This window comes from Acanthaster planci, linkage group LG09 (assembly GCF_054643075.1).
Source record: "Acanthaster planci isolate LZ-2023a linkage group LG09, COTS_SCS, whole genome shotgun sequence".
NCBI lineage: Eukaryota > Metazoa > Echinodermata > Asteroidea > Valvatida > Acanthasteridae > Acanthaster > Acanthaster planci.
In genome coordinates this window covers 12,067,608-12,086,951 of record NC_141785.1, presented here as the reverse complement: position 1 = coordinate 12,086,951, position 19,344 = coordinate 12,067,608, and the positions used below count along the sequence as shown (strand labels likewise).

The 19,344-nt window shown below is 43.5% G+C and overlaps 1 protein-coding gene and 1 long non-coding RNA gene across 2 annotated transcripts; one reads left to right on the top strand and one right to left on the bottom strand.

The window, feature by feature from the left end:
• Positions 1–788: 788 nt before the first annotated feature.
• LOC147798140 (uncharacterized) lies at positions 789–4,480 on the bottom strand. The gene is made up of 4 exons (XM_087141695.1): positions 4,464–4,480; positions 3,846–3,943; positions 3,608–3,717; positions 789–2,962 (listed from the first exon to the last, which is right to left on the bottom strand). Exon 4 carries the CDS (start codon positions 2,936–2,938, stop codon positions 2,621–2,623), a length of 318 nt encoding a protein of 105 aa, XP_086997821.1. The 5' UTR covers positions 2,939–2,962; positions 3,608–3,717; positions 3,846–3,943; positions 4,464–4,480; the 3' UTR covers positions 789–2,620.
• A 1,511-nt stretch (positions 4,481–5,991) lies between these two features.
• LOC147798139 (uncharacterized) lies at positions 5,992–7,807 on the top strand. The gene is made up of 3 exons (XR_015426529.1): positions 5,992–6,142; positions 6,443–6,608; positions 7,673–7,807. It is a non-coding gene; the product is annotated as an uncharacterized LOC147798139 (long non-coding RNA).
• Positions 7,808–19,344: the final 11,537 nt, after the last annotated feature.

Below are 19,344 nucleotides of genomic sequence, written 5' to 3'. Positions count from 1 at the left end.
TGTACACTCTCCTCAGCCAGACTTAAATCGAATGACTGGCCCAGACATTTATTCCCTTAGTAATACTAACAGGTTCCACAGAGGGACATGACCGAAGAGCGACAACTACTGGCCAGCTGGGTGCCTTGAGTAAGAAGAGTATCTTGTAACGTTTTCTGAAAAACTTGAATTTTGATGATTTGCTTTGGCCTTGCCTTGGCTGGGCTATGCTGGGCCTGTGCTAAGCCTGCACTTGCAGTCGAGTAGGCCGGAGCTAGGCGTTTTCAAAGCCGAGTCCAAGCTTAGTTAGGCTTTTATTAAGCTTGGTGAGGTCTGGACCTTGGTGAGGTCAAGACCTGTGTAGGCGTTGGCTGAGAATTGGTTAGGCTAGAAGCTCCTGGTATTCAATAGATCTGGGCTAAGCTTGGGTTAGGCATAGCTAAGACGTAAATCATACCTAGGTTTTGTTTTGGTTGGGTCTGGGGAAGGCCTCCGCTACGCCTGGGCTGGGCCTGAGTAAGTTCAGCAGGCCTTAGTCCGAGTTTAGTTTTTTAGTCTCGTACACTCTCCTCAGCCAGACTTAAATGAAATGACTGGCCCAGACATTTATTCCTTTAGTAATACACATTCCACAGAGGGACATGACTGAAGGAGAACAGCGACTGGCAAGGTGACTGCCTTGAGTAAGAAGAGTACCTTGTAGCGTTTTCTGCAAAACTTGAATTTTCATGCTTTGCTTTGGCTTGGCCTTGGCTGGGCTATGCTGGACTTGTGCTAAGCCTCACCGTGCGAAAAACTTGTATGCGGAAACTGGTGCCGAAACTGGCCGCAAACCAACCCATTTCCTGCGCGTTTAATGTTCCATTCCGGTGGCCGTTTCCGCACTCGTTTCCTGGGTGCGTAAATGCACCCCTCGTTTACAACAATTACTACCCCACGGAAACTGGCTTGGAAACCTGTCTGCCGTTTACCACGCACGTTTCCGCTGCAGTCCGAATCGCAGCGGAAATTCATCTTTATTTAAACATTTAAGCACATTATTGTTTATTAATAATTAATGCAACGTTGACAATGGCTGTCAGGAAATGGTATGTGTGCAGAGAGACTTGTTTTAAGTCATGACTTTTTCAAATGTAGGACAGTACATGTACAGTAACTGCGCAGTTCTAGCATTTGCATGTTGTTTGGACATAATAAGAAATGACACAAGGCTGGAAATTTCAGCTGTCCTCATAATGCTTTAATTCAGTTTACTGAAACTTTTTTAAATGGCCAAGCAATATAAAGTATTGATGTTAAACAGCCAAGCTTGAGGCAAACGTTAAAGAGGCAATTTAACTAAAACAAATTGTACTAACAATGGCATACGGGTTATAGTTCTGATGTTAAAAGTGCACCATATACATATTCTCTTTGTTTTGGTTCGGTCTGTATACAGCGTTATACAGCATAATTAATCATAAATTTCGAATTTTTATCACGATGATCCTTATCCCGTGTTTGGACTTTCAATAATCAACTCCCAGTACATGCCGCTAGATGACCTCGGATTTCTGGGTGCAGGCTGTCTGACCACAATGCCCAGGGGAGTTGTGGCCTTGGTCTGTTTTGATCACGGACCATATTACTACCTCACACGATACATAAATTTCCAATTCTCTCCTTGAAGCCCATTTGGACATATAATGTACACTTTATACACCTTCAGAATTGAACAGTTATTATTCTGTGATATATAAATAACTGTGCTAATTTATATCTATAATTGTGGTGTGTGGAAATGGCAACAGGCGAAAAGAAATTGACTTAATTTCTAGAGCGAATTGATAATTTTTCTCTCATTTCAAAAGATAACTACGTGTACGGTCAGATCTCACTGAAGTCAGCTGAAACTCAATTTAAAACATGCTCAACAAAATGGGAAAATACCATTTTTTATAGTAACTAACTCTAACGGGAAAGAAAATGACATTAGTGTGCCCATACATGCATAAAGAGGTAGGAGGAGAGTTACATATGTTTTTCGGTTTGATAAAATGTTCAGTTCAGTCAAATTAGGGCCGTTTGTAAGATATCAATATTTTATCGCAGGTAGCAATATTCTAGATCTCCTTCCTCCCTTCCCCTCGTCAAGAACTGGGTTAAAACATCACATGCGTTTTTCCTCTGTTACATGAATTAAAATTAATTTGATAGGGAGGAACAGGTCATGCTTTTGTGTATAAAAATACTATTTGTCGGTCATTTTGCATGAAACAGCAACAACAAAACTTAAACCAAGATGTAATTTTTTTTTACCTGACAAACAGTCAACTGTGACTAAATTTGAAAGAAAAAACATAGCACAGGACACCAACGCTGCATTCCATAAAAGATGTGACTGGTAACAACTACCATTTTACATTGCGCCTATCAGGTAGGCGAATAATTATCAACACATTAACTGAAATCGAACATATAAAATGTCATCACGTATTGAAGAGCATACGCAGCCTCTCTCAACCTCGTACAAGTTATTTTGTTTTTTACAGACTGAATTGTTTGTGATAAATAAATTCATAAACATGACATTTGAAAAAGGAATTTACATAAGATTCAGAAGCTTTACACAACAAACGCTCAAAATGAAAATATTCTTTGCCTAGTTTAAGGGGCGTACTGCCCAAGATGGTGCACTTGCCGGTGGAGGCCTAGAGGAAGGCACGTTCGAGATAACAAACTCCGGAAGCAACCTTGAAACTACCGGAGGAGCGGTCTTTGCAAACTGGGAATCCAGTTTGTGTTTCAAAGATGTTAATTTTGACCTCTCCCACGGTAGTTTAAGGAGTCTCCTGGTTTTGTTCCTCGAGGCACCTTCCTCCTCGTCTTCTGACATGCTCTCCTCTGAAGACATGAAGTCGATTGTCATCACTTCATTGAGCTGTCTTTTCATGTCTTCAGAGAGATCACTGTTTCTCATGGCGCTTTGTCGCCTCTGCAATTTCTGTGTTATAAAAACAAAATACATATAGAGTGTGAAAACAAGTGTTTATTTATTCATTCATTTGTTTATTTATATGCGTTTCAAACACCTTCCTGGTCACACTCTATGGACGTGTTGCGGTTTTAATAACCCAAAAAGTATAGATAACTGTTGTGGTGTTTATTTTTATGACGTGTGTTATAAATGTCGACACGATGACACGTTTGGGTGTTAATAACAAGACTCCAAAACTCATTTATCGGTGGTAAGACTTCCTGAACACTGCAACACCTCTATTTCCAAAAGGGTTATTAATTTCAAACAGCTATTATGTTTACAATTAACGCAAAGGTGCGTTCGTAATGGGCGTTCCTGTTTCCAGAGTATAGTAGTGAAATTTGTAACAACAATCAAAGACATCATTTTTTTCACTGATATTGGGAAAGGATTTGTAAATCGTTACTTAGAAAAGCTTGTATAATTTCTCAGTCCATGTTGGAATGCATGTTAGTTATCGATTTAAACGCACTGGATAAAGGCAAATGAATTTGCGGGTTACACAACATAGTCCTGTCCCATGCAACTCGTGCATGCTGTTTTGAAGAGACTATGTATATAGGAGAGTTATTTGAACCAAGCAAAATAACGAAGAGAGAGGAGACTCACCCTGAATTTCCTGCTTCTTTTTTTGGCCGCTTTGGCATGTCTTTCATATGTCCCACCATCAACTCGGCGTTTTCTGTCGCGCAGCGAAGAGAAGTAGGTCTTGGCAGCTTCTACAAAAATGATTAAATCGAAGAACTGTACAAGATTGTCCGGACTTTGTAGCAGGACTACGTAAATGATTGATCCACAATTCTGCAATACTTCTTTACACCAAGGACCTTTATGGCTAGGCACTTACTTCGTACTTGGTCGCAGGTCCACTTCTCTCGCCCATGAAGCGACCGGACTTCTCTGACTATAGTAGAAACCACCAACTCATTTTCCTGGCATGTTTTACTGTGAAAAGTTAAATTCATTTATCAAACCGTCACTGAACTTTCACTTTGAAAAGGTTGTGAGTAATGATCAGCAGAGAAATGTTTGAACAGTATATTTTAATTAGTATTCCAACCATTTTCAATACACACAATTGCTTGGTCTTTCCGAATGAGATGATGACTTTCAAATTGTTAGTTTGTTCAACCTATTTTGGCCTTGTGCGATGTCTTTGATGAAATCTTAATACTAGCGTACTTCCTCCGGAATCATCCTTTACTGAGCGGCCGTTAAATACTAGTTTTACTGATACCTATTGTTTGTTTGTTGGCTGATTGGGATGTGGAATTTTTTTGTGTGTTTTGACTGTTCCTCTCCCGAGACCTTTACTCGGCCTGTCTCTCTGGCTTTCTCTCAACATGCTTTATCGTTGAAACGAGCAAACAGTAAAAGTACAAACCACAAAGGAAAGCAGTAAATAATCTTTGCAACACTTGTGGAGTGTTTTCTTTCAAGTTATGACAGAAAATTCAATACTTACGTCAGTGAAAGGTTGAATCCTTCCGTCCCGTCTTTGTAGAGTTTTCCGTACACTTCTCGGACAGCTTGCTATGGGGAAAAAGAGTGCTTACAATTATTAAGACCCCTCACAGAAAACCAAGGGCACAGGATTTTGGTCGTAATTTTTTTTCTCTTTAATTAAGAAAGTTGCGTTGTTCAGTTTGTGTTCCCACACAATGACAGACAGCACCGAACTTTCTTAGTTCGTGGTTTTGATTGTCATTATTTAAATGAATATCTAAAAACTGGGGAAGAGATAAAAGTGCAGAAATCGTTTCATTTTAATTGAATACAAGGGTTTATTAACTCACTGAGCATTCACGTGGAACAGCAACACGTTTGCTTCCAGAGTTTGCTGCGGCACATCTCATGTTCCGTTTTATATCTTGGAGCTCTTCATTTTTCTTCTTGAGCTGTGCCTCCAGTTTTTTATTCTGCATGTATAGCATGCGCAGGGTAACTGCAGATGGTGCACTGGACCCCTAAACCAGACATTTGAAAAACACAGCAGCGTAAGTCAGCTGAGCCTACCAACAAGTTCCCGCGCGTCTCCCTTTATCATCAATTTACATCACTGCTTAAAACAATAAACTATAACTTTATATAATTTCCTAAGATACCTGAGTTATGGAGGATTGTCAACAACTGAAGAACCACCCCCTACATCTAAATTATAGTGTGTTCGCCCCTTTTCATTTTAAAATCACCACGCTCGGTCAATTCTTAAAATGTTCTTTGACGTTAGAAATGCTATGGTGAAATTTCTGCATAAAATATTTCGCCGTGTTCAGATGTTCGCAAGACTTATTATTGTAGATATTAGAAATTACTGAAGCAGGCTCAAACTTAAGAAACAAAACTTAATATTATGAAATTAATTATTCAACTATATGAATTCCATACTACGTGCTGAACTCACCACTGAAATACTTCCCGCAGAAGTATTGAGCGAAGACGAAGAGTGTGCACTCCTCTCAGACAAAATGGACGATGCAGATTCTTGGCTTTCGGATTCACTGTCGCTGGAAGTTGGTGTTGAGGTGGCTTGGGGGAATCCGAGGGTGTTCAGAGGGGCATCACTGGTGCTACTTGTGCTAGCCTGAGAATAGCTTACTCGTATGGCGGGTCTGCTTTGCGAGATATCGAGCATCGTTCTGCCATTGCCTGTAGACTGCAACTGCCCCGAGTTATATTCTTCGGGAGAAGAAACTCTGTCTAATTCGGCCAGCATTTCTTCTTGATTGAAGAGTCGTCGCCGAGGCAAATCATCAATATTGGGAATATGTCTGATTCTAGGATTCATTTTACCAGAATGCTTTGATAGAATCTGGGGAGCAATTGCTCTATATGTGTGACAGACAAGAACGGTTACTATGAATTGAAAATGGCGCGCAAGAGGGGCCAATTGGGATTGGATGAATATATAATTGGACCTTGAATTATGCCAAGATCGACCCAGTCTAGCCACGGAGTCAGTCATTAACTGCGAAATTCCCGAGACACAGCTTCCGAACAGCGCTCCAATTGTACGTGAGCAGAGAAAGGAGACGCTCCAAGGCTTCTCAAAAACCGCAAGAAGCCAGAAACTGACCAGAAACGTGTGTTTTGGAATTACTGGTCGCACTTTTCCCGCTCTTCAAAATCATCCAAAACTACCAAGTATGTTAAACCTTTTCTAAGATGTACATGTATTCTTCGTCCTATATTCCTTTTGTAAAGTTGAGTTTATCCATTTATTTGAATAAAACCTGTTCAACTCACGTAGACAATGCATATGCTTTATTTAAGATCTTCATCTGCATTTGACTACACAAAAATCGCTCTTATGAAATACTTTATATCAGAAATTTTATCTTATCTAACGAGTTAAACTCATAAGCAAAAGTTATTCATCAGTCTTACAATTAGTGATGGTCCGATTTCCAACTTAACCTTTACTTTGTTGTTAATTAATTATAGGCAGACATGAAGCAGAAAGAGAAACGGAAAAGTTGCCCCAACTGTGCCACTAACTTTTCTCGGAGAGCCTTCTATTATCATAAACAAAAACACCACGATGGTAACGTGTGGACATGTGGTAATAGGCAAGCCAAGATTTATCCGTCGAACGTGCCTTTGCAAGCAGGTATGTGCAGCATGTCCTATTTACCCGACACGCGGTTATCGTTCATGATCAGTAGAAATTGGTCAAATGATGCCATGTTTTGTATGCTTTAGTTCTTGATGTCGCTTGTTTGTATGTTTTGAAATTCATTTGGTTTAAAACTATTTTTCTCTCTTTAATTTTTATTCATTCTTTTCGAGCGGTGCTTACTTCATTATGAGTGCCGGCGTACCGTTTTTTGCGTAAAATAGTTATCTGAGCTCAGCGTACTGTGCCTCAGTTAAAACGGAAGTAATGTCATTGGTTTGCATTTTTTGTGGCAAATCGGTTATGTTAAAAACAAATAAACCCCAAATAAAACTGCGTAATTAAATCAAGCCTAGTCCTCGCTGCATTAGCTAACTACAATGAGATCAATCGACTGGATAATTATGTATGAAGTAACTTGCCAAGTTACAGTATTTGTGAGCATTATCATTCCAAAATGATAGCACTTAAAGTTGTTTTTGAAAGGATCACTGCCGGTACTGAATTTGAAAGAAAGTCACTCTAAACTAGAGAACAACTAGAAATGGGTGTGTACATATAAGATGTGAACCATTCAGTTTCATCAGGTGTCCAACTCTACTAAATAATACAGTTGGATCCCACTTACAATCGTGTGTACGTGAGTGTCGAATGAAGCATAATGCACAATTTTCCAATGTGTACATGTACAGTACATGTAGGTCCGGTATGTGAGTGTACAATGATTGCACTGAACTGACCTTGTAAGGTCACAGGAGGCACTTTGACCGCTGTCCACTGCGGTATCGGGTGCCATTAATCATTATGACCGCTTCCGGGTTTTTTATAAGAAGGTAGGACTAAACTCTTTACCTCCATGTTCAGTGCAATATGTACATACATGTAATCTCAAATCTTACAGATATGATTCGGCGGAAGATGCAGTCATTTTCAAACATGATAAGAAAAATGAATGAATCTACAGTGAATATGACTTCGCGGAAACATTTGTGCACAGAAAACTGACGAACGGTGATGAATATGGCCAATGGCTTTCACATTTTATACATTTTTCACAGCTTCTATTGAAATGGAATCCCCCTCGAGAAAGATCAACGATGCCGCTGATACTGAGCCCATTTGCTCCAGTGCAGAGTATCCTGTGACCATGACCTCTTCGCCACGAGCTTCAGGAGATGTTGCCAATGATTCAACCCGCAAAGTAACTGTTGAGGTTAATATTTGTGATTCTTACTTTCTCATGTCATAATTTAAGGACGTGTAGGCACCCCTACGAGTTATTTTGTGTATTTGGATTTCCATTTTAATTTTAGTTATTTTTTGGTGTTTTTCTATCAGGATTTTACAAGTGAATCAGATTTTACTGGTACTGACAGTAGCAATAGCTCAGATACTGACAGTAACAGCGAAGATGAGCAGTGGGAGAAAGACGCAATCGATCCTAGAGACCTCTTCGAAGTACCAGAAGGGTCGTGTTCTCAGCAGACACGCTCTGGCAGGTTTCCTGTCTGCGAAGATAGAGGAGATCTTCGAGAGAAATGTAAAGCTCTATTGATATGGGTGTGCCACTTTTTGTTCTTGTGGCAAACTAATTATTTAATAAGCGACCGTGCCCTGGATAAACTTCTTCACTTTCTGTCAGTTTTGTTTAAGGCGATTAGCCACCAAATAACAGCTCTGACAGAGATTGCTGGAGTGATTCCACAATCGGTTTATATGATCAGACGGCATTTAAAATTTGATAGAGACTCTTTCATAAAATATGCTGTATGTCCGAAGTGTGCAAAGTTATATGATTTTGGAGAGCTGTTTTACGAAGTTGATGGAACGTCAAATCCTCGTAAATGTTCCAATTCCTGGATAAAGTCAAGAGGGCGTCAGATCACCTGTAATAGCAAACTCGTGAAAGCAGTTCGATTCGCTGACGGATCGAAGAAATATTACCCACTTAAAATCTACTGCTACCAAAGCATTATCGAGTGTCTTGAAAATATGATTAAACGTGAAGGCTTTTTGGATGATTGTCAAAAATGGAAGGGGCGGAATATCCCTGGCGAAAGCTTGGCTGATGTTTATGAGGGAAAATTATGGAAACAGTTTCAAGCTTACCATGAGCAACCATTAGAAACGGGGAAATATTTCTTCGGTTTTATGATTAATTGTGACTGGTTTCAGCCATACGTTCGCCGCAACGTCTCTGTTGGCGTTATTTACCTAACAGTGCTAAACTTGCCCAGGGTCATGAGATTTAAACAGGAAAACACCATCGTTGTTGGGGTCATACCTCCTCTAGACAAGGAACCAGCATCACTCAACAGTTTTCTTGAACCAGTTGTTAAAGAATTGAATGCCCTATGGAAAGGTGTTCAAATAAGTACACCTTGCGAAGTTATGACGATTCAAGGAGCCCTAATGTGCTGTTCAGCAGATTTACCTGCAAACAGAAAACTTTGTGGTTTTTTGAGCCACAGTGCTTCACTTTTCTGCTCAAAATGTTTGAAAAAAGCTCCAAATGTCCAAACAGGGGAAACTGACAAGGTTGGGAGGCCTAAAATGAAAAATGATTACGGGGGGTTTGAGAGGAAAACGTGGCCTCCGCGGGATAACAATAGCCACCGCAGATGTGTGGCACAGGTTCGGCGGAGTGCCTCTTTAGCAGAAAGAGAGAAAATTGAGAAACAACTCGGAGTGCGTTACAGCTGTTTACTTGACTTGGAGTATTTCGATGCAGTCCGGTACTGTGCCATTGATCCAATGCATAATCTGTTTACAGGGACTGCCAAAAAGGTATTTAGCCATTGGGTTAAAAACGATATACTCAAGAGAAAGGCACTGGATGAAATTGACGAGAAAATTAACCACATGTTAGCCTCGTCAGACCTTGGCCGATTACCTACAAAAATTGCTTCAAACTATGGGAATTTCACAGCAGATGAATGGAAGAATTGGACATTATATTTTTCAATGTACGCGTTGGATGGGATCCTACCCGAGGTACATCTTAAATGCTGGCAGACATTTGTACTGGCATGCAGACTTATCTGCAAACCGTGCATATCCATTGCTGAGGTAGAAAAGGCTGATTTTCTGTTTCTTAAATTTTGCAAGGAATACGAAACATTACATGGATCTTTGGCAATAACGCCAAACATGCATTTGCACACCCATCTCAAAGAATGCATCATTGATTTTGGTCCTGTGCCTGCCTTTTGGTGTTTTGCATATGGACGGTTCAATGGATTAATTGCGGACATACCTACTAATAACAGTAATATTGAAGTTCAATTCATGAGATCTGTAACGAGAATTCCGTTTGTGAAAAATATAAACCACCACTTAGACTTCAGCAAAGATTTTCTTGACATCTGTAATAGCGTTTCACTGGGTCACAGTACCGGTACATCAGCACAGATTCCGGAAGCGTCAGCCGTAGGTGCACTTTTCCGCACGTGGAGAGGGCCATTCGTAGTTCAAACCTTTTCAGATCTCACTGCAGTTAAACCTGTAGGACATGGTCTAATAGCTTCTTTTGATTCTGACGATTTGAATTATCTTCTGCAAATGTATCAATCTTTGTATGAAAACACCAGATTACAAAGGGATCATTTGCAGCTAACGTTCAATAAATATGGAGTTATACATGTTGGGAACGAAGTTTTTGGATCATATTTCAACAAGAGATCGCGAAATACCAGCGGGATTATGGCTCACTGGGTCGACGACGATGCAAATATTGATTGTCTCGCTGAGCTAAGACCAGGAATAGTCAAGTACTACATCAAACATACGATATTTCTTAACAGTGTCCCAGTACCTCACGTTCTCGCTGCGGTTCGATGGTATGTTAGAGACCATGCGATTACAGATCGCTATTTAGCACCTATTACATCTTGGCCAAAACGCTCATATTTACAAGGAGGGGCATCTTCTTTTATTCCGGTGCAACGAATCTATGGAAAGTTCATTGCGGCACACGACAAAGAAGGCAACGTGGCCTTGTCTTCACTGAACCGACAGCTCTTTCTTTAGGACAAAGGAAACACTGACTGTCCTTCATTCAGACTTTTTGTCTATGATATACTACATCGTATTGTTACCTGTAGTGATACCGAAACTTTGCTATAAGAAATGTCCAGTGATCTCTGGGTTCCCCAAATGCATTGGGTCAATTTCATTTGAACAAAGATTGTCTAATCCAAGAAGTGTGTACTTTATGTTGCAACAAGCGTACTCTAGATCTGTTAATGGCAAAAGAAGAAACCCTTCAAATGCATGTGAGGTATTTGCTAATAACGTGAAATAGGTTCGTTGCAGAATATGTTATTTCCCTTTTCGCTTAAGTCCATCGAGAAACTGGTATATAGAAATTTATTTTTTCTTGTACTGGTATTTCATGTAGGAGATTAATGGTTTACACAATAAACTACCAGTATTGGTCACCGCACCCTTTCAAGTAACAGTTTTGTTTTGTGTTCTTTAAAGTGGACCTGTAGTTGCACATAACTAAACGTTATGCAAACAGACGGATATTTCAGGGAGAACAATAATCGTGTCTATAACTAAAGTCTCAAGGGGAAATGGACATCCAGTGAGAGGACCCAGTGACCTCCCTCCACATTCCACATGACAGGAGGACATTATGCCAGGTGCACACGTTCACAGTTTTATCCCAATTTGATTACAGTTTACAGCGACGGCCTTGAAGTGTTCCCTATCTGGATGTGGGGTACCGGTCACTTTAAGTAGACGGATGATGGTGTTCTCCAGCTATGAGTAATCGGGCGTCTTGCCTTGCACACTAAAGTTTTCTTCTCCCGATTGAGACCTCGCTCATTTCCCTCCATTTTCAATAATTCCACAGAGGTTATTTCTTTTGAAGTGTATTCTATTTTGAATGCTTATATGATCTTGCAACCAACCACATTTCTCTCAACAAACAAATCTTTTACTATAATCGTAATTTCCTTCATGAATTTAATTGCATAAGTAAACTTTGCGTAGCTTAACGCGATTGTCGGCGCTAGTTGCTTTCAAACAATGCCAGCAAGCTGGTATGCCAAACTATCTCCGCCGACTGCAGGCGCTTGTACACATGGCACCGGCATAGTTTGGGGGTGCTGTGGTAGTGGCAAACACATTAGTGTCACCCAAGCAAAGCGACCCCCCCCCTCACTCCATCATTGTGGTCAGGCTTGCTACTGTTAATGGAAACTAGTGGCTGGGGACCTACCTTGTGAGAATACCTTGACCCCATGCGGTCACCATTCTCGGCTTGACACCGGCACCTCTACAGTGAAACACAGGGAGTGGACCGGGGAATGCGGTAGAACCCTACTACATACATATACATGTATATGGAGCATTTCCTAAATGATAATTATCAGGGTCCTTAACGAATAACTGATTCAAAAATATGGGATTGTGGATTACTTTTAGGATGAAGATTGGGCACCCAGGACCAAGGCAAATCACTTAGGTCAGACAAAAAATAAAGTGACGGCTTTACTTTTTAATCACATCAACGTTATGATTCAGTTTTGTGTAAAACTTTGTTTCGTGGTGGTCATCTAAAAAAATCAAAATGACCACACGACATGTTACCGGATTTTCGAGTTCTTGTGAGACAAATGAAGGGTAAGTGGGGTACTTGCAATGGCTTATTCTTTATGGTCCTACACTGAGTGATAAACTATAGAACACTGAATGACTTCACCTTCACGATTCTATGTCACATATATAAATAGCCATCAAAGCTAGATATATTGAGACAATTGAACAGAAAAGGTCGTTCATAAAGAAAACCCCCATAGAGCCAGTTTCCCTTGAATCTTCCACCAGTTTCCGCGTGAGTAGTTTCCTTGGCACGTAAATCCTCCCCGTAAAATTAGGAAACGGGGTCTCACGTTTCCGTTGCCCGATTCGGGGTTGGTAAACTGGCAGAGGAAACGACTGGGTGCAAACACTGCACGCGTTTCCGTAGGTATGAAATTTTCGGAAACGCATGCCTTTCGCACAGTGCCTGCACTTGCAGTCGAGTAGGCCGGAGCTAGGCGTTTTCAAGGCCAAGGCCAAGCTTAGTTAGACCTTTATTAGGCTTGGTGAGGTCTGGACCTTGGTGAGGTCAAGACCTGTGTAGGCGTTGGCTGAGAATTGGTTAGGCTAGTAGCTCCCGGTGTTAAATAGATCTGGGCTAAGCTTGGGTTAGGCCTCCCTTAGACGTAAATCATACCTAGGTTTTGTTTTGGTTGGGTCTGGGGAAGGCTTCCGCTACGCCTGGGCTGGGCCTGAGTAAGTTTAGCAGGCCTTAGTCCGAGTTTAGTTTTTTAGTGTCGTACACTCTGCTCAGCCAGACTTAAATCGAATGACTGGCCCAGACTTTTTTTCCCTTAGTTATACTAACAGGTTCCACAGCGGGACATGATTGAAGGACAAAAACTACTGGCCAGCTTGGTGCCTTGAGTAAGAAGAGTACCTTGTAGCGTTTTCTGAAAAACTGGAATTTTGATGCTTTGCTTTGGCTTGGCCTTGGCTGGGCTATGCAGGTCAAGACCTGTGCAGGCGTTGGCTGAGAATTGGTTAGGCTAGAAGCTCCCCGTGTTCAATAGATCTGGGCTAAGCTTGGGTTAGGCCTCGCTTAGACGTAGATCATACCTATGTTTTGCTTTGGTTAGATCTGGGGAAGGCCTCGGCTACGCCCGGGCTGGGCCTGAGTAAGCTTGGCAGGCCTGAGTCCGAGTTTAGTTTGTAGTCTCGTACACTCTCCTCAGCAAGACTTAAATCGAATGACTGGCCCAGACATTTATTCCCCTTAGTATTAGTAACAGGTTCCAGAGAGGGACATGACTGAAGGAGAACAACTACTGTCCAGCTGGGTGCCTTGAGTAAGAAGAGTATCTTGTAGCATTTTCTGAAAAACTGGAATTTTGATGCTTTGCTTTGGCCTTGCCTTGGCTGGGCTATGCTGGGTCTGGGCTAAGCCTGCACTTGCACTCGAGTAGGCCGGAGCTAGGCGTTTTCAAAGCCAAGGCCAAGCCTAGTTAGACCTTTATTAGGCTTGGTGAGGTCCGGACCTTGGTGAGGTCAAGACCTGTGTAGGCGTTAGCTGAGAATTGGTTAGGCTAGAAGCTCCTGGTGTTCAAAAGATCTGAGCTAAGCTTGGGTTAGGCCTCGCTAAGACGTAAATCATACCAAGGTTTTGTTTTGGTTGGGTCTGGGGAAGGCCTCGGCTACGCCTGGGATGGGCCTGAGTAAGTTTCAAAGGCTCGAGTACGAGTTTAGTTTGTAGTCTCGTGCACTCTCCTCAGCCAGAATTAAATCAAATGAGTGGCCCAGACATTTATTCCCTTAGTATTAGTAACAGGTTCCACAGAGGGACATGACTGAAGGTGAACAGCGACTGGCCAGGTGGCTGCCTTGAGTAAGAAGGGTACCTTGTAGCGTTTTCTGAAAGACTGGAATTTTGATGCTTTGCTTTGGCTTGGCCTTGGCTCGGCTATGCTAAACTTGTGCTAAGCCTGCACTTGCAGTCGAGTAGGCCGACGCTAGGCGTTTTCAAGGCCGAGGCCAACCTTAGTTAGGCCTTTATTAGGCTTGGTGAGGTCTGGAAGTTGGTGAGCTCATGACCTATGTAGGCGTTTTCAAAGCCGAGGCCAGGCTTAGTTAGGCCTTTATTAGGCTTGGTGAAGTCTGGACCTTGGTAAGGTCAAGACCTGTGCAGGCGTTGGCTGAGAATTGGTTAGGCTAGAAGCTCCCCGTGTTCAATAGATCTGGGCTAAGCTTGGGTTAGGCCTCGTTTAGACGTAAATCATACCTAGGTTTTGCTTTGGTTAGGTATGGGGAAGGCCTCGGCTACGCCTGGGATGGGCCTGAGTAAGCTTGGCTGGCCTGAGTCCGAGTTTGGTTTGTAGTCTCGTACACTCTACTCAGCCAGACTTAAATTGAATGACTGGCCCAGACATTTATTCCCTTAGTATTAGTAACAGGTTCCACAGAGGGACCGGACTGAAGGAGAACAGCGACTGGCCATGTGGCTGCCTTGAGTAAGAAGAGTACCTTGTAGCGTTTTCTGAAAAAGTTGAATTTTGATGCTTTGCTTTGGCTTGGCTTTGGCTGGGCTATGCAGGTCGAGACCTGTGCAGGCGTTGGCTGAGAATTGGTTAGGCTAGAAGCTCCCCGTGTTCAATAGATCTGGGCTAAGCTTGGGTTAGGCCTCGCTTAGACGTAAATCATACCTAGGTTTTGCTTTAGTTATATCTGGGGAAGGCCTCAACTGCGCCTGGGCTGGGCCTGAGTAAGCTTAGCTGGCCTGAGTCCGAGTTTAGTTTGTTGTCTCGTACACTCCTCAGCCAGACTTATATCGAATGACTGGTCCGGACATTTATTCCCTTAGTAATACAGGTTCCACAGAGGGGCATGACTGAAGGAGAACAACTACTGGCCACCTGGCTGCCTTGAGTAAGAAGAGTATCTTCTAGCGTTTTCTGAAAAGCTGGAATTTTGATGCTTTGCTTTGGCTTGGCCTTGGCTGGGCTATGCTGGGCCTGTGCTAAGCCTGCACTTGCAGTCGAGTAGGCCGGAGCTAGGCGTTTTCAAAGCCGAGTCCAAGCTTAGTTAGGACTTTATTACGCTTGGTGAGGTCTGGACCTTGGTGAGGTCAAGACCTGTGTAGGCGTTGGCTGAGAATTGGTTAAAGCTAGAAGCTCCTGCTGTTAAATAGATCTGGGCTAAGCTTGGGTTAGGCCTCCCTTAGACGTAAATCATACCTAGGTTTTGTTTTGGTTGGGTCTGGGGAAGGCTTCCGCTACGCCTGGGCTGGGCCTGAGTAAGTTTAGCAGGCCTTAGTCCGAGTTTAGTTTTTTAGTGTCGTACACTCTGCTCAGCCAGACTTAAATCGAATGACTGGCCCAGACTTTTTTTCCCTTAGTTATAATAACAGGTTCCACAGCGGGACATGATTGAAGGACAAAAACTACTGGCCAGCTTGGTGCCTTGAGTAAGAAGAGTACCTTGGAGCGTTTTCTGAAAAACTGGAATTTTGATGCTTTGCTTTGGCCTTGCCTTGGCTGGGCTATGCTGGGCCTGTGCTAAGCCTGCACTTGCAGTCGAGTAGGCCGGAGCTAGGCGTTTTCAAAGCCGAGTCCAAGCTTAGTTAGGCTTTTATTAAGCTTGGTGAGGTCTGGACCTTGGTGAGGTCAAGACCTGTGTAGGCGTTGGCTGAGAATTGGTTAGGCTAGAAGCTCCTGGTATTCAATAGATCTGGGCTAAGCTTGGGTTAGGCATCGCTAAGACGTAAATCATACCTAGGTTTTGTTTTGGTTGGGTCTGGGGAAGGCCTCCGCTACGCCTGGGCTTGGCCTGAGTAAGTTCAGCAGGCCTTAGTCCGAGTTTAGTTTTTTAGTCTCGTACACTCTCCTCAGCCAGACTTAAATCAAATGACTGGCCCAGACATTTATTCCTTTAGTAATACAGATTCCACAGAGGGACATGACTGAAGGAGAACAGCGACTGGCAAGGTGACTGCCTTGAGTAAGAAGAGTACCTTGTAGCGTTTTCTGTAAAACTTGAATTTTCATGCTTTGCTTTGGCTTGGCCTTGGCTGGGCTATGCTGGACTTGTGCTAAGCCTGCACTTGCAGTCGAGTAGGCCGGAGCTAGGCGTTTTCAAGGCCAAGGCCAAGCTTAGTTAGACCTTTATTAGGCTTGGTGAGGTCTGGACCTTGGTGAGGTCAAGACCTGTGTAGGCGTTGGCTGAGAATTGGTTAGGCTAGTAGCTCCCGGTGTTAAATAGATCTGGGCTAAGCTTGGGTTAGGCCTCCCTTAGATGTAAATCATACCTAGGTTTTGTTTTGGTTGGGTCTGGGGAAGGCTTCCGCTACGCCTGGGCTGGGCCTGAGTAAGTTTAGCAGGCCTTAGTCCGAGTTTAGTTTTTTAGTGTCGTACACTCTGCTCAGCCAGACTTAAATCGAATGACTGGCCCAGACTTTTTTTCCCTTAGTTATACTAACAGGTTCCACAGCGGGACATGATTGAAGGACAAAAACTACTGGCCAGCTTGGTGCCTTGAGTAAGAAGAGTACCTTGTAGCGTTTTCTGAAAAACTGGAATTTTGATGCTTTGCTTTGGCTTGGCCTTGGCTGGGCTATGCAGGTCAAGACCTGTGCAGGCGTTGGCTGAGAATTGGTTAGGCTAGAAGCTCCCCGTGTTCAATAGATCTGGGCTAAGCTTGGGTTAGGCCTCGCTTAGACGTAGATCATACCTATGTTTTGCTTTGATTAGATCTGGGGAAGGCCTCGGCTACGCCCGGGCTGGGCCTGAGTAAGCTTGGCAGGCCTGAGTCCGAGTTTAGTTTGTAGTCTCGTACACTCTCCTCAGCCAGACTTAAATCGAATGACTGGCCAAGACATTTATTCCCCTTAGTATTAGTAACAGGTTCCAGAGAGGGACATGACTGAAGGAGAACAACTACTGTCCAGCTGGGTGCCTTGAGTAAGAAGAGTATCTTGTAGCATTTTCTGAAAAACTGGAATTTTGATGCTTTGCTTTGGCCTTGCCTTGGCTGGGCTATGCTGGGTCTGGGCTAAGCCTGCACTTGCACTCGAGTAGGCTGGAGCTAGGCGTTTTCAAAGCCAAGGCCAAGCTTAGTTAGACCTTTATTAGGCTTGGTGAGGTCCAGACCTTGGTGAGGTCAAGACCTGTGTAGGCGTTAGCTGAGAATTGGTTAGGCTAGAAGCTCCTGGTGTTCAAAAGATCTGAGCTAAGCTTGGGTTAGGCCTCGCTAAGACGTAAATCATACCAAGGTTTTGTTTTGGTTGGGTCTGGGGAAGGCCTCGGCTACGCCTGGGATGGGCCTGAGTAAGTTTCAAAGGCTCGAGTACGAGTTTAGTTTGTAGTCTCGTGCACTCTCCTCAGCCAGAATTAAATCAAATGAGTGGCCCAGACATTTATTCCCTTAGTATTAGTAACAGGTTCCACAGAGGGACATGACTGAAGGTGAACAGCGACTGGCCAGGTGGCTGCCTTGAGTAAGAAGGGTACCTTGTAGCGTTTTCTGAAAGACTGGAATTTTGATGCTTTGCTTTGGCTTGGCCTTGGCTGGGCTATGCTGGACTTGTGCTAAGCCTGCACTTGCAGTCAAGTAGGCCGACGCTAGGCGTTTTCAAGGCCGAGGCCAACCTTAGTTAGGCCTTTATTAGGCTTGGTGAGGTCTGGAAGTTGGTGAGCTCATGACCTATGTAGGCGTTTTCAAAGCCGAGGCCAGGCTTAGTTAGGCCTTTATTAGGCTTGGTGAAGTCTGGACCTTGGTAAGGTCAAGACCTGTGCAGGCGTTGGCTGAGAATTGGTTAGGCTAGAAGCTCCCCGTGTTCAATAGATCTGGGCTAAGCTTGGGTTAGGCCTCGTTTAGACGTACATCATACCTAGGTTTTGCTTTGGTTAGGTATGGGGAAGGCCTCGGCTACGCCTGGGATGGGCCTGAGTAAGCTTGGCTGGCCTGAGTCCGAGTTTAGTTTGTAGTCTCGTACACTCTACTCAGCCAGACTTAAATCGAATGACTGGCCCAGACATTTATTCCCTTAGTATTAGTAACAGGTTCCACAGAGGGACAGGACTGAAGGAGAACAGCGACTGGCCATGTGGCTGCCTTGAGTAAGAAGAGTACCTTGTAGCGTTTTCTGAAAAAGTTGAATTTTGATGCTTTGCTTTGGCTTGGCTTTGGCTGGGCTATGCAGGTCGAGACCTGTGCAGGCGTTGGCTGAGAATTGGTTAGGCTAGAAGCTCCCCGTGTTCAATAGATCTGGGCTAAGCTTGGGTTAGGCCTCGCTTAGACGTAAATCATACCTAGGTTTTGCTTTAGTTATATCTGGGGAAGGCCTCAGCTGCGCCTGGGCTGGGCCTGAGTAAGCTTGGCTGGCCTGAGTCCGAGTTTAGTTTGTTGTCTCGTACACTCCTCAGCCAGACTTCAATCGAATGACTGGTCCGGACATTTATTCCCTTAGTAATACAGGTTCCACAGAGGGGCATGACTGAAGGAGAACAACTACTGGCCACCTGGCTGCCTTGAGTAAGAAGAGTATCTTCTAGCGTTTTCTGAAAAGCTGGAATTTTGATGCTTTGCTTTGGCTTGGCCTTGGCTGGGCTATGCTGGGCCTGTGCTAAGCCTGCACTTGCAGTCGAGTAGGCCGGAGCTAGGCGTTTTCAAGGCCAAGGCCAAGCTTAGTTAGACCTTTATTAGGCTTGGTGAGGTCTGGACCTTGGTGAGGTCAAGACCTGTGTAGGTGTTGGCTGAGAATTGCTTAGGCTAAAAGCTCCTAGTGTTCAAATGATCTGGGCTAAAAAGACTTAAATCGAATGACTGGCCCAGACATTTATTCCCTTAGTAATACAGATTCCACAGAGGGACATGACTGAAGGAGAACAGCAACTGGCCAGGTGGCTGCCTTGAGTAAGAAGAGTATCTTGTAGCGTTTTCTGAAAAACTTGAATTTTGATGCTTTGCTTTGGCTTGGCCTTGGCTGGGCTATGCTGGGCCTGTGCTAAGCCTGCACTTGCAGTCGAGTAGGCCGGAGCTAGGCGTTTTCAAGGCCAAGGCCAAGCTTAGTTAGACCTTTATTAGGCTTGGTGAGGTCGAGTAGGCCGGAGCTAGGCGTTTTCAAAGCCGAGTCCAAGCTTATTTAGGCCTTTATTAAGTTTGGTGAGGTCTGGACCTTGGTGAGGTCAAGACCTGTGTAGGTGTT